The sequence below is a fragment of the Lineus longissimus genome, chromosome 8 (assembly GCF_910592395.1).
Source record: "Lineus longissimus chromosome 8, tnLinLong1.2, whole genome shotgun sequence".
Lineage (NCBI taxonomy): Eukaryota > Metazoa > Nemertea > Pilidiophora > Heteronemertea > Lineidae > Lineus > Lineus longissimus.
The window spans coordinates 18,346,266-18,367,632 of record NC_088315.1 but is presented as its reverse complement, the minus strand read 5'-3'; the positions used below and the strand labels follow the sequence as shown (position 1 = coordinate 18,367,632).

At 42.3% G+C, this 21,367-nt stretch overlaps 1 protein-coding gene and 1 long non-coding RNA gene across 3 annotated transcripts in view; one reads left to right on the top strand and one right to left on the bottom strand.

Moving 5' to 3' along the window:
* Window positions 1–10,680, top strand: part of LOC135492143 (serine/arginine-rich splicing factor 7-like) — an 87,939-nt gene extending 77,259 nt beyond the window's left edge. The window contains exons 1-5 of one of the 2 annotated variants that reach the window (XM_064778351.1): window positions 3,983–4,056; window positions 5,101–5,417; window positions 6,009–6,185; window positions 8,045–8,293; window positions 8,852–10,680. In XM_064778351.1, coding sequence (XP_064634421.1) covers window positions 5,116–5,417; window positions 6,009–6,185; window positions 8,045–8,293; window positions 8,852–9,038 — 915 coding nt within the window. In that variant the 5' untranslated portion in view covers window positions 3,983–4,056; window positions 5,101–5,115 and the 3' untranslated portion in view covers window positions 9,039–10,680. Of the gene's footprint in view, window positions 1–3,982; window positions 4,057–5,100; window positions 5,418–6,008; window positions 6,186–8,044; window positions 8,294–8,851 lie in introns of those variants that run through there. The other variant, XM_064778352.1, reaches the window with a different exon arrangement.
* Window positions 10,681–16,269: 5,589 nt separating this feature from the next.
* Window positions 16,270–20,058, bottom strand: LOC135492778 (uncharacterized). Its single transcript, XR_010448120.1, has 3 exons — window positions 19,995–20,058; window positions 19,811–19,888; window positions 16,270–17,234 (listed from the first exon to the last, which is right to left on the bottom strand). It is a non-coding gene; the product is annotated as an uncharacterized LOC135492778 (long non-coding RNA).
* Between the last annotated feature and the right edge of the window lie 1,309 nt (window positions 20,059–21,367).

The following is a 21,367-nucleotide window of genomic DNA, read 5'->3' as shown; positions in this document are numbered from 1 at the left end:
TGACCAACGCAGAAACGCAAAGGACAGTCAATTGAATGTTGGTGATCAAGTTCTGATTCAGCAGAAACGTCAGAATAAGCTCAGTACGAGATTCGCTGAAAAACCGCTTGTTGTCGTTGACAAGACTGGCAGCAAGGTCGTCGTTGAAAGTGATAGTGGAAAGCAGTACACTCGAAATTCTGCTCATTTGCGCAAGTTCGAATCCCAGTCACCGCAGACTGGAGATGCAGAAATTGTAATTGATACGGAAATCGAGGACGATAGCGATGTTGAGGACATTACGGAGGATCCGCCTCCAAAGATTACAACGCGATCTGGCAGGGTGGTCAAAATCCCTGCAAAGTTCAAAGACTTCGTCCTGGAGGACAAGTAAACCTATTGTATGTAGTTTTCATGTGTAACTTTCATATGTTTGGTATTTGCCTTTATATTTGGCAGTGTTTTGAATTTCATTGCTACCAGTATCTTCAAGAACTTTCAAATTCTAGTAATTTGATCAGATAAGCAGTACAAGTGGATGATTCTGTGGTTTGGATTCACCAGGATATCATAACTTGAGTTGAGTGGGTTATTCTGTAATTTGGAATTACCCAGGTAGAAAACTTTCATAGGAAAAGGAGAAAGCTCAATCTATTATTTCTTAGCAGTTTTCTGAGTAAGACTTTACATGCTAAAGTGCATATTGGAGTATTTTAGAATTTGGTACTGGTACAATTTTGTACTTGTTTAAACGTTCCTATCTTTTCATATTTGGTAATTTTGTTTATGGTGTAAATAGAAGTTTACCAGAGTTGATGAGTTTGCCAGAGTTAAATAAGTTAGAGTTACTAAGTTACAAGTTTGAATATTTTAAGTCAGAGTTTGACAGCTCCTGAGCTACTTTACAGTAATTGGTTTTTTTACTGTGTACCAGTATTTCAGTCTAAGTGGAGACAGTAATTCTAAGCTTGTCTAAGCGCTGTGTTTAAATAGTGAATAATAACTCACACAACGTAGTGAGTGTAATGGTTACGTGTGTATATAAAGTGTAAACAAAATTCATATATCCATCATGTCCATCGAATCTGAAAAAATTTGTGCAGACCCATGACAGTTCCGGTTCCGGTACAGTTTGTTGCATTCCATACGGGCCGCGCTTGCCGATCCTGCTTTCACGACGCACCGCAACCACAGTTACCATGATTCCCGTTGTTGACGCAATTATTTCATGACGTCATGAGCCATTGACCAATCACGCAAGTAGATTTATTCACACCGGCGCCACTGTCTTGAAGTGTATCTAAAAATCGTCTGCTAGAACATACAGGACAACAACGTCGGCGGAGACAGTTGTGACATTTCATTGCAGACGAAGTAAACGTCCTCTTCTTCTCGATTTACGTACTTTACTTCAAAAAGTCAGTTTTAACACTACTGCACAAATATAGAGTGGTCTTAAAGTTCCATTTGGATAGAGATTTGACGGACTGATTTGGAAATTCATTCCAACCATGCAACTGTTTCAGAAATGAGAAAAAGCTCCAGGGTGTCATGACATGCAAGATGTGTCTTGCCTCTGCATTTTTGTACTCAGACATGTCAGAGGGCTTTCAACTTTCATATCATAGAAGAAATAATTCATTCCAATCTACAAGTATATCAATCACATCACTTATTTCAAAATCGTCTGCTAGGACATACAGGACGACGTCGGTGGAGACAGTTGTGACATTTCAATTTTCATTGCATAGAGATTTGACGGACTGATTTGGAAATTCATTCCAGCCATGCAACTGTTTCAGAAATGAGAAAAATCTCCTGGGTGTCATGACATGCATTCAATTATTAACTCACCACAAAGAGCTGCTTCTGTCAGCAGATATGAGACAGCTACCGGGGCGGGGACTATTTCTTTATGGGGCCTTATTGTTCAGCGTCTCCAAGAAATTCTATTTTTAGAGTCCAATGGGGGGTGGGGGGGGGCCTTCCCCCCCCCCCCCCCCCAATGTACTGACTAAAACCTGTCACTTTCAGAGAACGGGGGAGGGGGTTTGGGGGACTCATCCCCCAGTGTACTGGCTAAATATGTCAGAAGGACGGGGGTTTGGGGGGCTCCCCCATGTCAAACAGTTGTGTGAGTTCACTAGAGATTGCTCTTTACATATTAGTGAAGGACATTATTGTGAAACTGTGTGTTTGAATAGTACAATTTTGTGGTCATAATACTCTGCTGAAGTTTTAAAAAGACATTCGTAATAGACATTTGAAGGACAACTGGACTGATATTTCTGCAGAGCAGAGTTTATTGTTTGATAGTGGTTACTCTTCTAAAAGGGGAGGGGTTGTAGTGTTTAGCGCTCTATATATTTGTCACTGTGTAGTTCATTGAGAGTCCGCTAGGGGCGACCAAATAAAACATGTCATCCGATTTGTTATCATGAATATTCGTCCGAGTTGAATCTGTCGAATCCCGCTTAAATGCAGCACAACCGGAACCAGAAAACCTCCGAGCCCAGGTGACATTTTTGCACGCGAATCGTATACGTCAATGCACAGCAATTTACCTGGGGAGAGATTTTCTTTTTTCAAACAATTCAGCGGGACGCGATGATGTTTACGCAGAGTAGCCACTGTTCGGTTGGAGATTTCGTCAAAACAGGGCCGAATCAAAGTGTAACGATACCCTGGGGCGAATCGAAATGCATTAAACAACAATCTGCATCGCTGCCAGAGATTATTTTTCTCTTTCCGCGAAGAAATCGTGCTTTGAACTGGCAAAATTCCGCAAAAGATTTTCCGTCTGCCAATTTTTCCGTAGTACGCATGCGCACCAACATGATCGGTCCGGGGCTGCCCGTTTCGACGACGATTTCGTCAATATCATGGGGTGTAGGAAGCTGTCGACGGTCTGGTCCCATTTATAATGCAATAATCTTGAAAGTACATTGGTCTCGATGTCTACTTCGCCGTTTCCATGACAAAATCCTACCGTGAAACCTGAAACCACTCGTCCACAACACTAGCCATTTCAATTTTCCGTAGAAAGCGCATGCGCACTAACTCAAACGCACGCGCTACCCTCAGGTCTCACTAGCCGGTGCGGAGGCCAGGCCTACCTGCCTCCAAAAATGACCTGACGTCATTTCATGCATACCCCTGTTCCAGCGGCTGTAGACTTTGCAGTACCTTACTCTCACACAAACCTATACATTTCTGAATAGCTTGTCTCTTGTAGAATACATCTGACCAAGTTTCAACGTCGTCTAGACATACGGTCATGCATAGACTGATGTAGCACAATGCATGAGACACCCTGTATAACGCAAATTTGAAAAAATTCACCTCTATGCCTTATAACTTTAAGATTAACACCTGATCACCACTGGCTAGTGAGACCTCAAACTATTCAGGACAGGGGGGCGGCTAAAAATGCTTATCCCCGGGCAAAAATACCTATCCTTCTCCTGTTGTGTTTCAGTTCAGTTTTCCACATTCTCCCCACCTATTTTCTATACTGCGACAGCGTCTATTGGGTCAACTGCCATGATGGCATCATCCTAACTATATCCCCCCTCTCCCAACCACGGACTAGTCGCCATCATTGACATTGTGTGCTAGCCAACTGCTTCTTCGGTCAACTGCCATGATGGCATCATCCTAACTATATCCCCCTCTCCCAACCACGGACTACTCGCCATCATTGACATTGTGTGCTAGCCAACTGCTTCTTCGGTCAACTGCCATGATGGCATCATCCTACCCCCCCCCCCCCCCACAACCCGAGTCTTGCTCACCAGCCCTATTAACGAAGAGCTTCCTATCAAGGCCCGAGCCTTCCTCATATTAGAAATGACAATTACAGAGACTCTGTGACGTTATATTTCGTTATAGATGTTTCGCCAGTTTCGATATTTTGCCGCTATGCGGCGGGTTGGGTCCTTGCGTCAAGAATGGGGGCGAAACAACTAGCATTTTGAGCGAAACCTCTGGGGCGAAAAGGTCAGGAAGGTCTACACCTTTGCTTTAGGACGGTTCCGATTTTCCTTCTTCAAAACATATTTTTTCGCCTTTTTAGAGGTAATGATATTCAAAATGATGAATTCTTTTAAAAGCTAAGTTCACATAGATCTGTTTTGGGTAATGATATCTCAATTTTTTTGGAGGGCTGCTATTTATTATGTCTGAATCGATTCTTGATGGGTACATAACTGGCAATAGGGAGGCCTACTTGCAATGCATGGGGCGTGCACAGTACATTTGCTACATAATTACAATGTCGATATTTGGACACGCGAAACCGTTCAAGCTGATGCACGCCCCGTATCCGTAACAACTTGTTTCGGGTAGGCCTACTTGTACGAAGATCGCTGTCCTGGTTTAAAGTCGGCCAGTGGTGTGAATACTGAATTTGGTAATAAATCTGCACAGCCACAGGGGCAGGGCGTGCATGATCGATCATCATGATGGTCCTGTGTGCCAACAAAAAACCTTGAGGCAAACGCCGCAAAGACCCGGCCAATTTCTGGGCCACAACATCTAAATGATGATGATGCCATGGAGATGGATGAGACACGGCGGCTGCCCGGCTAGACAATCAACCTTTTTGAAAAGTTTGTTTGGGCGCCGACCAGTCAGATTTTACGCAACTAAGTCCTGCAAATGGCCTAAAAGTTAATACAAGTGTCACCGGCCGAAAAGGGTGTGAATTGCCCAACCAATAGACCGTATGCGAAAATAAATTTCAGCCATTGTCATTTGTGTAAAGACCATTTTCACAGGCAGCGTAAGTTTACCATGACAAAAGTCATGTTTGAAATCAAATCATCATCAAAAAGCAGTCAAAATATCATGAACATTGAAAGGCATGGACAACTTGAAGTAAATACCTTGAATAAGCTTGTATATTTTTACTTTTATGCCATGGTAAACAAACGTCCTTGCCTGTGAAAAGGATCATTTCAGAATGGCCGAAATTTATTTTCGCAGGGTGTCTATTGGAGCTGCTGGCCAAAGTGCTTTTCTCCTCCATTTTGTCAAAATGTCTTATAAATTCATTCATCATCTGTTGGATTACGACAGTATGCCATTCCCTCTGCTATTTATTGATATTTATCTTGACAGCCCTGATCGTCAACGATGGGTCGTCGGAGTAGAAGTAATTCCTATGACAACAGATACAGTCGCAGCAGAAGCCGGAGCAGAGGGCGGAGCGACAACTACAGGCAACGGAGCTTTAGTCGGAGTCCGTCACCCGAGGGCCACCGTGTTCATGTCGCAGATTTGGGCATCGACGCTACAAAGAGAGATATCGAGAAAGCATTTGAGAGGTTTGGGCCCATGTCGGAAGTATGGCTCGCACGGAACCCTCCATGCTTTGCCTTTATTGTATTCAAATATCGAGATGATGCGGATGAGGCGATCCGAGAAATGGATGGGAAGTAAGTAACCTGGTCCCCAAGTACCTAATCATCGAGTTACGAATTGCCAGGAGCCTCATAGCCGAACGGGACTCCCACTGTTGGCTTTTACGCAATAGGGCCTGGTTTTGATCCTGGGGATAAATCAACTCAACTAACACAAAAATGTGCAGCATTATTACTATTAGACTCGAGATTAGTGCATTCGGGCATCTCAAATATAAAATTAGGCAGCTGGCGTGGCATGTGATTGAAATTCCTTTTTACTAAAGACTTCATTTACCTCTTTTCATTGTCACTATATCAGTTTGACGTCTTTACATCTATCTTGATCCATCAATTCAAGACAATTATATACATTAAAGGGAGAATGTAGACAGGAGCAGGGGGTTGAAACGGCCATCTTCAGGTCACTTATTTGCACAGAACATACACTTTTTAAAATGGGTACTGGGTCAGGTCAGATTCTGAACTAAAAATGTTCCTTGTACAAACTTGAATGGATTTGATGTACTGGGAGAGAGTGACCCCTATTGGCAACTTTGTGTTAATTTCAATGACATCCACCTAGCTGCTGCCTAAAGAGTCCCTTTAACTTGTGTTTTCTTGCAGAGTGATTCACAATTCGCGAGTAAAAGTCAGCATAGCCCGACCACGCACCAGGGGTCGTCGTCGTCGAGGTTTCGATCCAAACCTTCGTTGTTACCAGTGCGGTGAAAAGGGGCATTTTTCCCGCGACTGTGATGGCGGAGGTAGAAGGCGTCCGTCGTTTAGTTGGAGGCGATCCAGGTGAGAATTAATCGATCGTTAATTTATGTGTAGAAAATTAAAAAATTGTTAGGGGGCTGTTATGATTTATTAACTAAAGTGATTAAAAAAGATGGGGATGTAAATAATGGCACAAGAGTTAGACAGTTTAAAAAAACTGCCTTGCAATGTAAGAATATGCTGGTCTGAATTGAATACTATATATCTAATTGAATACTTTCATATATCTAATTGAATACTTTCATATATCTGATTGAATACTTTCATATATCTGATTGAATACTTTCACATATCTGATTGAATACTTTCATATATCTGATTGAATACTTTCATATATCTGATTGAATACTTTCATATATCTGATTGAATAGTTTCATTATATCTGATTGAATACTCTCATATTATCTGATTGAATACTTGCATATATATGATTGAATACTTTCATATATCTGATTGAATACTTTCATATATCTGATTGAATACCTTCATATATCTGATTGAATACTTTCATATTTATCTGATTGAATACTTTCATATATCTGATTGAATACTTTCATATTTATCTGATTGAATACTTTCATATATCTGATTGAATACTTTCATATTTATCTGATTGAATACTTTCATATATCTGATTGAATACTTTCATATATCTGATTGATTATTTTCATATATCTGAATGAATACCTTCATATATCTGATTGAATACTGTCATATTTATCTGATTGAATACTTTATATATCTGATTGAATACTTTCATATATCTGATTGAATACTTTCATGTTCATCTGATTGAATACTTTCATATATCTCAGTGAAATGTAAATATGTATGCAGGAGAGGAAGTTACATGTCCAGTTCAGTGTTTCAGTTGAGATTTATTGCCAAGTTTAATCCAGTCCTTTTATCGTCAGCAAGTATAAGGCTTTGTCTTTCATTTGCATGGGCACCTTAACACTTGTTGTAATTTTTTGGCCAGTTTCTGGGTCACGATATTTTGTTCAGGGGATGTTTTGTTGCCAGAACTGTGCACTGCGACAATCTCTTGGAATTTCAGTGTCCAAAATTTGGAAGTATGTCTCTGATATGGTCATATTCACAAGTAAAAGCATATTTTGGGGTTTCATTCAAGCATTTTTGTACTAAATTTTAGCATTTAAGTGTAAAAGCAGAATTGGGCATTTTGAGGTGCAGAAAACTCTCCGGTGGTCAAATTACCCAGGGCTAAATACGAGAGAGAAAAAATAAAAATAAAGTGTTTTCTGTGAAGTTTTGGTGCAAATTCGGAGATATGTAGCGCCCTCTTACGTGTGCATTTGAAAGGCCTAAGAGCTATATTTTTAGGAATTTTTTTGTAGGATTTCATGTTTAGTGTTTTTCATAAGAAAAACCACATTTGTTTACTTGTTGTTCCTTCCTCCAGGCTGAGAAATGGTGGTTAATGGTATGGTTTAATTTGGTATATGGTCTTGATGTATGAGGGGCAGAATGGTGCTGCCCCCTATTGGAATGGAATGGAAATGGTCCGACTGCAATCATGGTCGATAGCTAGATAGTGGTTGTTAGACTTGTCAGAACTTGTGATGTAAGAATTGGATGAGTGAAACAACGGCTTGTGATGTAAAGAGAATTGTTTTTAGTCGCGGTAAGTATGGCCGTTATGCAGTAAAGCCTCCTACGCTTTTGAACATGCTGGACATCTCAAAATGGTATGCGTTGACAAAGTGCTTTTTTTGTAGAAGTTCTGTCTATAAGTTAAGGTGAAACTGTAGTGGCTCCATCTTGCCAATCTAAGAAGCATCAGAACTCATCCAAAATCCTCAAAAATGCACATAGATTTCTACGGTTGTTCACGTATTTGAATAAATTTTCTCTTGCAGGAGTCGTTCTCGCGACAGGGGCGGCTGGAATCGCCGATCGCGCTCAAGATCGCACGACAGAAATCGCCGTTCCCGCTCAAGGGACCGCAGGTCAAGGCGTCGGAGTCACTCGCGCTCCCGTACCCCTGAGAAACGTCATTCGAGGTCAAGGTCTCGGGATAAACGCTCAAGATCTAAATCCCCAAAGTCGAAGAGCAAGAAGTCTAGTTCCAGATCCCCGTCTAAAGCGGCAAAAAGCAGGCACAGCAGGTATGAGTATTTTATATTTGTGTTTTACATTTGTGATCGCCGTTTCACTGACGTCATTTTATTGTTTGGCCATCAACCAAGACGATGTGTTTGCCATCCAATATGGTGCTGCGGTGATGACATCTGCATGTCACGATAGACCCAGTGACTTTGAGAGATAAATTTGCTGCGACGCCCTCGTATTTGATAATTACTAGGCTCATTTGAGAGCAAGAAGAATTGAGAGGGCACGAATGCCAATTTTGAGTGCACCGACTGCCATGGCAGTGGTGGTTTGGTTAAATTCGAGCCCTGGGAGTGAGATTCAAAACACGTCTTCGACAGCTAGATGTAATTGATAATGGCAGTTCATTTTATGGAAGTGAATCTAACTTCTTTTCTCCTTGCTTTGTCAAACTTGTTTTTTTTCTTGGGAGGGGATTGACGGAAATTTTACAATTTCGGCTAGGAAAATTATCTATTTAAGGTCACTGTTTAACCCACTAGAATTTATTTCTCGAGGAGAGACTGAAACTCGTCAATATCAGTGTGTCATTGGGGTGTTTTTTTATTTTTCAGAAGTCGGTCTAAGTCACGATCAAGAAGCCGCGATCGTGCCAGAAGTCGTGACCGTGGTCGCAGTCGGTCACCATCCAAAGGTCGCAGCAAGTCGAGGTCACTTTCGCGCCACCGTAGCAAGTCGAGGTCGCACTCTCGACATGCTTCAAGAGAAGGTCGGAAATCCAATTCGGCCAAACTCGAGTAGAAAATAACGGAGACTTAAGGCAGTCTTTTGAAGGTTTTTTGTTCGATGTGACTTGCTTCTTCAAAACCCCGAAGGTTGAAAATAGATGGCAAATATTTAGCTGTTATCAACAAAGTAACATAAAATTTCCATATCTCCTGTAAGACTCCTCCAAAAAAGAAAAAAATGCTAAAATTTGTGGGAAAAAAATGTTGGACAATTTTTCTTCATGTTATCTTTTGAATGGGTAAGTAGGGGTACATCAAACAAAGAACTTTTTAATAGCGGCCAAAATGTAGTGTTCACCATATGAGCACATTCCAGTGTTAAATGCTATGAAGCAATCATTAGCAGAACAAATCGAATGATATTTTGAGTTCATGTTAGATGGTATAAAGGGCGTCCCAAAGATGTTGCAATCGAAAATACTCGTCCATGCTGTGCTTCATGGACAACAGATGTTGGCATTTCAGTCATGCAGTGTACGTGGTAATTTTGCCTTGGGTGGGCCTGTGTCTTGTTGTTAGGGATAGCGCTTGGTTTTCGTCATGGCGTTCCTTGTGGAAAGGTTTGGCAACGTTGAACAGACTTGCATCAAAACAGGCCTTGCATCGTTATCAAAATACATATGGCACTGAAGAGTTAAATATTGTACTCGACACTAAATTTCTCTTTTGTAATCCTCGTGTATCATTTAGAAGTAGGTCTTCGGTGTATCACGATGTCTGGTCCCTTAATAGTTTGAAATCATGTCAGAAATGGTGACATTTAATCGAATGCATTTTAATTTTGAAGTTGAGGATGAATATTGAACTGTAATAAGCAAAAAGATACAGTGCTCTGATGAGCTTGCAGAAAGAAAGATAGTTCAGTGTTATTTGTGCAGGTTCGTTAAACTTCATTATAGAGATTTTAGAATTTGTCAAGATTACTCATTTTAATCTCGATAAAGGTCTTCAAGGACATCATTTGGAGGTCAGCAATTACATGTTTAGAAAAGTACCCAAGAGTGCAAGCCAATTCACTTTGCTCCAAAACCTCCAGCACTTTTCTATTATTTAGTGATTCTGCATTATGTTGTCAGTATTAGGGACTGTAGCAAATTGAAGAGTGATCGATATATACCCAAAAACAGGAGAATGTTTCGTTCAGGAAGTGGTGGCAGCACGTGCAACTCTAGCATACTATTCTCGATCAAATAAATTGAGACCGCTGCCACTAAAATGTGACCCACTACATCAAAATGAGTCGCATGTCACTTCGAGCTTGACAGGTTGAGATGGACTGGTTGTTCATTTCACTGTTGTCTGCCTTTTGTGACATCTGAGTACATCAATTTCTTCTATAATGTCCTGGTGTCACTTTCGGCTCATCTTCTGTGTGACATGCGACCCATTTTGCCATGGTGGGTCACAAATGAGGTGCTGTATAATACTGTGTGTTAGATGATGTCTCAAGGAAGACTGTATACGTAAGCTCGAAGTTTTGACCTGGAGCGAAACCATTCGTTACCGGTATTTTTTAACTCGTGTAAGTTTGCTACAGTCCATAATTTGTAAATGTGAGGGTCTTGGTAAAGCTGTTGACCTTGTAAAATATGTTGTAATCATTAGTGGTCCTGGTCATGGCATTTGTATCAATAAAGTGTTTTGAGTATCTTAAATTTATTCGTATTGGTGAGTTTGTCGGGTGTGCATACCAGCCCTGAGGCCAGTCTGCAGAGGATTACGACAATGGCCGCTGTGCTCAGCTGGGCCTATTGGTGAAGACGCGGGAAGTAGTCTGTTGCATTTTTACAGCCCACAAAATGCACTTTTGTTGTATATTTGAATGATAGAGACACTTGAATTGAATGGAAATTGCCAAATTGAGACTGAATTCGGTGTCCATAAAATACAGGATGGCCTGCTGACAATGGTATCTGCTGAGGGATGGGATCAAGGTTCCACTGCCATGTCAGACAGTTCCCCAAGATTTTTTGCTCTTGTTATGATTGGCACTTCCACCCCTGCGTCACGGTCCCCAAGAAGGTGGAGTACCTGTCCAAGATTGGCCATGAAGAAACATGCCTCCACAACCCAAAGGACAGCCGACTTGGTCATGAAAACAAGGAGGGACTGTCTACACACTGTATGTCCCAAATCTGGCCAATAGTGCCTAGCCTACATTCGGTTCAGTTCTCTTGAAAGGATGAAGTGATGAAAGTATATCTTTCAGTTTTCATTTCACGAGTGCCTCTGTGACCTGTGGACCTGTCTCTGTGAAGTCAAGTGAGACCTTGGTGTCTATCATGTTTCAAGTGCACATGGTTGCTTGATGGTTGGTCGTTTGTGTTTGCTAACTTGGCCACTAGGGTTCTTATGCATGCACGTTAGCTTTGAGGATACCCTTCAGACTGACAGATAACCCTGTTCCTATTGCAGAGGTTAAAAGTAAAATTGTCCCTGAATTCCGGTTGTGACTTTGTCCTTGAAAGAACACTTTTGGAGTCAGTGAAAGGAATAGTGATGTCTTCCCCAAGCCGGCCTGTCCTCCCAAAATGTTTCCAGGCATGATCAGCAAGGATAGCCGTCCTGACCGGCCATGAAGACTCCTAATATGTAATCAAGGCCCTGATGCCGTGCATAGAATGAGGACAAGTGATTTGGTTACCGATGAAATGGTCCAGGGACCATGTGCTCACCTCGGGTAATGTCATGCATGCCATTTGCATGCGAAAATGATTGAGAGGAAATATCGTTTTCGTGATATTTTGAGAATAACTGCCAAACCAGCATTGATATAAAAATTTCGCTTTAACATCTATCAGATTATGTATCTATCATCAATATCCCGCATTTTCAGCGTTATATCACGCACAGTTTGCGGATGCAGACCACTTTAAAAATACCTTGTACCCAGGTCTTACAGGCTTTTTCAGTCCTATACATTCATGCTCATGGATGGTCATATAAGCCCTGGATCCAAGGCCTCTTTTTGAGTTTGATGCCAGAATTTTGCAAAAATTTACCAAATGTTTGAAAAACCATGAAGTAGTTGGAATTTTGAGCTGATTTTTGCATGCAGAATCTGTACGACATCAACAACTACATTGGCAGTGTTTTATTGGTTCTGACATGTCATGTCTAGATATCAATTATAACTAGCATAATACCACTGGCGCGGTTTGGGTGAAATGAAATGATATGTCTGGGCATAGGCCCCTGAATGCTAATTAGCGGGATTATCGGGTTAAACAATGGGATTAGTCAAGTTCGATGCGGCAAATAGGAGAGGGTCACTGAGTCAACATATTGTAGTCTTTTGTAAGTGTTCTAGTCATCATAAAACTGGTCCTGGATCTAAGTGCTTCAGATGGCTAGAACTCCTCCCTCATGGCTGCTAGTTCAGGGCATTTTGGACACTCTGTCGTATGTCTCATCCTTCGAAGTAGAAGGGACACACGATCTGCACCCTCGCAAGACGAGTTGCCCATACCAGGTAATGCCAAATCCGTTACCTCCAAGACTAACACTGGAGGAACAGTTTTGTCCGCTTCACTGCCCATACTTTTGTAGGGACGCTCCCAGCAGTTTGAAAGTCCTGTGAATGTATAAGTGTCTTTTTCTCTCAAGGAGCTGCATTGGACACTGTGAGGCGTCACATCATTCGAACTAAAGGGACACAGCTCATGTGCCCTTATCAAATAGCACTTCAAATTAGTTATGGCTCAGTTAGTTGTCTCGTATCAGGTACCACCCAAGAAGTTCTCGAGTAGTGTTTGAGGAGATGATATGAATAAACACCAGCAAATGCTTTGTATTCAAATGACGATTGCAGTTTACCAGTTACTCTAAGCACGGGTTACTCTTGGCAGAGATGGGGTGTCAGTGTCTCTCTCAAGAGCGTACAGCGGACTGTCTGCAGGATGCCTCATCCAATACTAAAGAGACAGGGCTTTTAGCACCTCTGTTGGGATAACCATACATCTTAAGGATAGGATACAACACAAGTTTGAATGTCCTGGAATAATCCGCGTCTCTTTACGAGACTAAATCGGACGCTCTGTAATGTCACATCCTTCGAACTCCAGGGACACACAGACACACACATTGAGCGCCAGTTATTTTCCGTGAGTAGTGGAGAAATGGGACTTTGTCAGTAAAAATATTTTATCTAGGCAGATTTCGCAAGCCCTCACGAGCGAAGATGTGTGAAAGATGGTTTGTGATGTCATGAAATCCTGCTTAAGTTCAGTTACGCGATATTCGTAAATCGGCTCAATCATTGATACCATGATGACTATACAGATATTGGAAACCAGACAGAGCTCTTCAGAACTGTCGTCATACATAGACGCTGGTCTCCGCAAGGCTTGGAAAAACTTTCTCTTTTTCTCGATCGTCAACTGCTTACATACAAGTTGGCTATCTCATTCGGGGTTGAAACGGGATGCAAATTAAGTTACGGTACAGACTCGGGCTGTTTCGTCCCTGATCGCAGGCGTGAGGTATTTTTAGTGAAGAAGGTGCATTTGGTAAGTGCATAAATCTCACTTTTCGAGAGTGTCTCCCACGCTGAGAGACCGAAGGACAAGAGACAAAGGCTGGTGATATGTCATCTGGATTGAAATGGGATGCAAATTAAGTTACGGTACAGACTCTGTGCTATTTCGTCCCTGTCCGCAGGCGTGAGGTATTTTGGTGAGGAAGGTGCATTGGTGTCGTTTGATAAGTGCATAAATCTAACTTTTCGAGAGTGTCCCCCACGCTGAGAGACCGAAGGACAAGAGACAAAGCCTGATGATATGGCAACCTTTATTGGGCAAGTATATAATATATACTACAAAACTTAGAATTAGTGCGGAAAAGGCTGACCGTAAAGTGTTGCACGTGAAGATAGTGTAGTGTGTTAATCGAACTTGTTGGGAGTGATCCGCACACTTATTGACCGAAGGACAAGAGACGAAGGTTATGATATGACAAAATTTATTTGGCAAGTACATACATATGAATAATGCAAAACTTGGAATACAATAACACAACGTTGATACTGCTGACGCCGCTTGAGCCGCTTGAGCAAGCGTGTCAAGGGATCAGATGTTGGGTCAGTGCGCATGCGGGGCATGGGATGGAGGGTGGTGCACTGTGAGTGTCGATAAGGATGGGGGGGGGGGGGGGGGGGGGCAAAGGCAAATGACAATAGCATAATAACAATTGAACAATGTACAAGTCGTAAGTAACCGTGACCGCTTTCAAGGTGGCAAGAACTGATTGCTGACCAAAACAATGACATATTCTGTTAACATCAATGGAGCATTCTCTTGTACTGTATAAGCCCAAAACCGCCCAATCAAAATGGTGCAGACTCGATTGACGTTTGTCTTGAAGAGGAAATTGATCTCAAAACTGATATGGGCCTATAGTATAAATAATATCCTACCTAAAATATAGGCCTTCTGTTAAATAAGGCCTGCCTTAAGAAAAAAGAAAGAAAACCTACAACCAATTCCTCTTGAAAACAAATATGTCAATAAGGCTCATCCATGCATCATTTGAGTAAAACAATGTAGAAACACATTTTTGCTGTGATCAAGAAATAGCTCCATTGTTGTAATGTTGCACTTCTTGTGCTGTGAAATAGCTCATATACGGTAAATCGACTGCCACATTGAAAACGGAACAAGAAATAGCAATATTCTGGATCAGCGAGTACATACATGAAGTGCTATTGATTTCAGGAATTAGCACATATTTTGCAAGGTTCACCTTTAACAAAGAGTAACAATGTTCGATGTTTAATTTTCAGGGGACGAAAACAGGTGAGTGTCAACCCATTCTGAGCCAACAGCATGTGAGCAAGAAAAAACAAGAAAAGGGTCAATTCCGTTGGGAATCCTGATCATGGCTCTTGACTACTGGCCTGGAATAGAAAGGGAAGATTTGGATACCAAGAAACATTGAAATATACAATTTAAGAAATTGGAAGTATTTGATCATTTTTCATGACGTTTTTTAAAAAAAACTTCTATTATAGCATATCAGTAGTATGTCTATACACATGTTTATGTCTGTGACAGCCTCATTGGCACTAATAAGATTAATCAATTAAATTGAATTGTCAGGCAATGGTGGTCAACATGCCTCGGGTTTGTCCCAATATCAGTTACATGATGACGGATCTAAAGCCTCATTTCATCAACTGTAGCCAGCTTATCGAATTTTATCTCATTTACCTCAATTGTGTTCCACAAATCTGGCATCCTGAATATTTATCTCTCAGAAGTGGCTTCGGTCGCGTTGGCTCGATTCTTGGGACGGGACAGGGAAACCACGAGATGGAGCAATCCACCTGAAAAAATTGGAGACAATTTGAATGCTGCTTCAGTGAACAATGGGCGATCTGTTCAGGAGACGTCTTTCGAATCGCCCATTGTTTCATAAACGAGAGCTGGACAGACAGTTCCAGCTACTCTGCGCACATTTCCTTCTTCCAATGCATACATCGCGTTTTGTCTCGACCACACTTGCATAGCTATTTACTTTAAGGTCACGTGCAGGTCTTATTGGTAATTGCTGGGGTGAAACTTGGTACTGCGGGACAGACTTACATGTCCACAAAACGCAATGTCACTGCTGGACCGATTTACAAGTCCACAAAACGCAGAATTGGACATGGACACCATTACCCCCAGCAAGAACCCAATGTAACCCCGCAAAATAGGGCCGTTTATAATGTTTAAGACATGTTTATACAATAACAATGCTGAAGCTATTGCCTGCAGTGACCTTGCTAATGATTTTTATGTGGGAGGGGCCAGGGACCGTGACTATTGATAAAGTCCTCACGATATTATATTCGTCAACAATGGGGCACAGACTTTCAGATATTTTCGTGACTGACCTATATTACCAGTACAGTCCAATATATATTTCTTTTTTTTGACTGACCTCTATTACCAGTACCGTCCAATATCATTCTATTTTTCGTGACCGACCTATATTACCAGTGCAGTCCAATATATATTTCATTTTTCGTGACTGACCTATATTACCAGTACAGTCCAATACATATTCTATTCTTCGTGACTGACCTATATTACCAGTACAGTCCAATATATATTTTATTTTTCGTGACTGACCTATATTACCAGTACAGTCCAAAGTATACTATTTAGTCTGTATATTATTCTAGGGCTGGGGTGGGGGTTGGGAAATTCTCCAGTGACAAACTTTTTGATTGTCATTCTGGTAAAAAAAAACACGTCCAAAGAAGAAATTTATTCTCATAACTTTTAACAATGCTCGAAAAAAACCTTTAAAATGTTCATGCGGCGAGTCGCCACATGTACCGACTATACCTGTGGATCTAAATATATATATCATCATTGAAATCCTCAGAGAAATTAAACCAAGACAAAAAAGGGTTCCATGCCCTTGGTTTCCATGTACCGCGAACGATGCTAACGATAGGATTTAGCTGACAGGATTTGGCCACATGAACCCCTCCCTGTCCAGAAGACGCGGGGGTCGTCAGATCAATTTGAAACCGCCATGGACATCACTTCTTCCCCCTCACAAGTCGGTCGCGATGACCTCCATGTGCAAACCATTTTGGCTGTGGATGCCCTGGTAACCCATGTCGCCTAACCAGACATAGCGCGCTGCCTGACTAGAAGTTACCGCCTCTGAGACCCAGGGTTGAGACACTGGGGTCTGCCCCTAGCTGACAGGTGGCTGGAGATCCATATCATAGAGCATACCAACCGTACATAACCGGCTGGACTGGTACACCCTATCAGGCTCAGACTCCCCAACGGAGTCTATTGAGCGCAGCCGCAGCGCCAGTTAATATGGATGGATTTACGTCGTCAAATAACTGTCGACCTGATGAGCATTCGTTCACGGTACATAGAGTTTATCGGGGTTGGGGGCGAAGAGACAAGACCAGGAACTCCTATGGGGTCGCGGGCGCAATGCAACCCGAGGAACGAGATGCACCCAAAGTACAAACTCGAAAATAACTGGCTCATCCTTCGCCATAGGTGTCAAGTATGTACCACTTATACAGACAGGCGTCATTAACGTTGGGTAACACCTCACAAGGAGCAATACCAAGCATTTTCAAGACATCATATTTTGCGAAAAGGTGTGACAACAATGATAATATATCAGATCCAATACCAGTCCCTTGACCAAACCCAACCATTTCTTGAAAGTTCAAAGGACGTCGGGGCTTCTGAAAGAAAAAGTATTGGCAATGACAGCTACGGTAGATAGATCGAAGTGATAGATGGGCTAACTGTCTATCTGAAAAGGGCGGGTAGCGAATGTTTTTTCCTGAACCTTTTGGGCACTATAGTGTACATTTGTACAGGGACTTTCAGCCAATCAGATTTCGACAAATACATGACGTCGGAAGTCTTAGCAGTCGGTAGAGCGCTCGTCAGAAATGGCAGAATACGATGTTCGATCCAAAGATCGCGAGTTCGAATCCGGTTGTGGACAACATTTTTCTTTTTTCTTTTTTACTCTTTATGTTTTATTTTTATAACGCGTTTCTTTTCCCTTGTTATTTAGATTTTAGATATTTCAGTTATTTCTGCTGCCTGCAACATACCTACAGAAAGGACAATAACAATAGCCCATCTCCAAGATCCAAGGGATAGTCCTTCAGATATCATATTGAGCATGAATATACAATGAGACTTGTCTCATGTGAATGGTCTTCCTCCAGTAGGAATATGTTTCTCTGCAATGAAACTTCTCTTTCGATACTGCCTCGTGTGTATGGTCTTCCTCCAGTATGTTTTGATACTGTATGCTTCAAATTTGATTAACAAGCACAAAAAATACAAGCTTACTTCTTAGTTTCATGATGACGCCCCAATGACGACACAGATTTATCGGATTCTGATTGGCTGAGAACCTGTGTAAAAAAATTCGCGGGCGGGGCGATTAAGCAGGCGCATACAGTTAGATATCAAAATGGTAACAAAAATGGCCGAAATTTATCTTCGCACACCATCTTTATACTTGTATAGGAGCTATAGGTAAAACTCAATTGTGACGAGATTATTACTGCTCCCAGCCTAAGTCTTTTGTTTGCTGCTGGTTTGCTGCGGCTTTCCGCAGATTCCTACCAACGGCACAAGGATATCTTTGAAAGCCACCACGTGACCGCAGGGCCAAAGCATTGGTGTCATTATTCACATCTGTCATCTTCGTGACCACGCGAAAACACACTTAAAGCTGACATGCATGCATAAAAACCCAAACGACAAAGATAGAAAACACAAACGCCCGACCACCAAAAGACAACCTGCACTTGAAACATGATAGACACCCAGCGACAGGTCTCACTTGACTGCACAAACACAAGTTCATTGACGAGACAGGTCACAGAGAAAGAAAAAAATTAAAAAATATTCCTCGAGCGGGTTCGAACTCGGAACCCTCGCCACTTCATCCTTTCCGTCTTTTCTAATTTGGCCATTAGGGATTTTATGCATGCATGTCAGCTTTAAAGGGACAACCTGGGCGTGGGATTTCCCTGGCCAGGAGGATAATACCTCTGCTTGTCACCATGCGCCGCCACTTATCTCAAATTACGATTTTCGCCAGTGTGCGAGGCAGTTTTGGACATGACCTGTGAAATTCAGGCAGGCCTAAGGTTACACCCAGTTTTTGTGCACTGTTTATTGCAGTTCAATAATGAATTTCAATTTTCCTGCTTGGACGAGAAGTCAAGGTTCTACTGGAAGCCATTTTTGTAGGAAAACCACCATATCTCATGCCACAGTTGTCCATTTAATACCACTGAATACAAGAGGGGGTAGGCCTATCACTAAACCATGGTCATTCATAACACAAGCCTGGGAACAACTGGCAGGGTTTATCAAAGCTCTGGGATGCTGATCTCCGATTGATCCTCGATCGTCGCACAGTTGGCAGCACAGAGGTGAAATGAGACGATTGGTGATCACTAAATCCTAAAGGCTAGAGGAAGGTAATTATGGTCTCCACCGTCCGACCCGATGACGTCATTACCGGAATTCCGGAAGTACCCAAAGTATTTACATCACAATGGCGGCAACTTCAGTTCTGAAGTAATCGATGAGCTAGAAGTTGCCAGCCGGAATTCCAGTAATGACGTCATCGGGTCGGGCGGTAGAGATCATATTATGATTACCTCCCTCTAGCCTTTAGGATTTTATAGTGATCACCGAGACGATTGGTAATTTCTGCCATGTCTTCATGTAAATGTCTCTGAACTACTTCGATTGTATGCCTTATCTTTCTGATCCGGTCAAGGTCCTCATCATACATATCACATGTCACAGTATCAAGGGCTGATTGGTTCAGAGATAGAATGTGATAGAGCACGTGACACATTGCGCCAAGCACGTGGCGTGTGACGTCATAAAACATGGCAGACGTGACTGATCGTCTCAATTTCTTGCTGCCAGAACGATATAGTACCATAGATAGGGTATGGTCTAACAATGTCCTCCTTTCAAAGGTCAGCTGAGCCGAGTGTGGAAATATTCAGAACAGCAGTGGCGGATTTAGGGGTCCCGCATGAGTCGTCCCTCTTTGATATTTTAGGGCACCTCTCCTCAAGAACCCTCCCCCTCATTTTCAGGATTGCACCTTTGGTTCTATCATGAGTTCTCATTGGTGGGGCAGCGCCCCCCCCCCCCCCCCCACTGCTTTCCCAAATTTCTGGATCCGCCACTGCTGCAGAGATCAGAAGTTTCAAAAGAATACATGTATTTGCGATCAAGGAAGTTTTGATAGAGAAAAATAACTCACCATGGTGTTCACGTCGTATCTTGTGATAAACAGGTTGGGCAGCATTGGGTGTGCTAGACAGGACAACGTGTCTGGCGTCTGCAAGAAATGAAAATGAAAAGATAAGATAAGATTGTACATTGTATCAGACAACAGTCGCAAAATTTGGGGAGAAAAAGTTGTGGAGAAATCAGGCTGAACTCACCAATGTTGAACCAGTGCTTCGACTTGGCGTCGACACAACTGAACGCTTGTGTTCCCAAAACCGGTCTGTCAATACCAGGAGCACAGCCAAATTCAAACATATTGAGTACATTACGTCAGAGAGCTTACCAAACCACTCATCTATTCAAATTGTGATTGTCAAATTCATTGACCCATACACGAAAATGCTCACGATATAAAGCTGATTGGTCAAATACTGAGGTCACGGTCGGATAAATAGGAGTCGGACAACAAGTGACATAACTGCGCGGAAACTTGGCTTTTGTGGTATTTTTAAACGAGTGTACGTGACGTAACATGATTGTTGAAATTTATAGCGAGTGGTATTCACACATGGCAAAAAAAATTTAATTCAAGTTCAAGTTTGCGCACCGAGCGATTGAAAGTGGTCCGTTTTCGCGTTGGTGGGTGCGCTCAGATGAATTGATAGCTTATGCTGCTCCGCCTGTCTAGCTGAGAGTTATGGCTGGTCAAATCGTGTTTTTTTCCCACCACGATCAGCTAGCTAGCAGCCATCAGGCTATATCAATGGCAGGTGTCTCGGCTGTTCAGCGAATGAGAAATGCCGCGAACGAGACGGCGATTGTTCTGGTGACGTCATCGAGTGATGGCAGGTGGAAATGCCGATGGAACGCCATGACACAGATATTGAGGGACTTTATGATTTATGAACATTGGTTATAGGGACGTCATGAGCCACTGACCATTCACACAAGTATATTTATTCACACCGGCGCCACTGAAGTGCGGGTGTTGGACATCATATGTATTTAAAAATCGTCTGCTGGGACATACAGTTGTGTGAGTTCACTAGAGCTTGCTCTTTACATATTATGGGTTGATTGGTCTGAGGGGTTGTGACCGGAAAAATCAAACTTCACTCCATTTTGACGAACTATTTCGCGAATGGTGAAGAGGCAATGGCGTGAAGTTACGAACTTAGTACAACAAATGCCGCGAGCATAGTAGCCTGGTACCACTGGCCACCGTCAGACGACGCTGTTGTGTTTGACCTATTTTGACTTTTGTATTGACTTTTGTATTGTCCGTCCCGTCAATACAAAAGTCAAAATAGGTCAAACACAACAGCGTCGTCTGACGGTGGCCAGTGGTACCAGGCTACGAGCATAGTGGGTGGCAGCACCAGACGGAGGAAGTAGTTCGCCTAGGGTTTTTTCGACACCCTCCGCACGGACTCCACTCGTTCCGGAACACTCACTTACTTGTTAATCTGCAGTGGTTAGCCTGTTTTTATTGCAGTAAAGAAATGTTAATCGGGATTTTATATCATATTTTATATTTGCCCCGGGTATTCATATAGGGAGCTGTGCGCTACTTTGCGCCCAGTGCTTG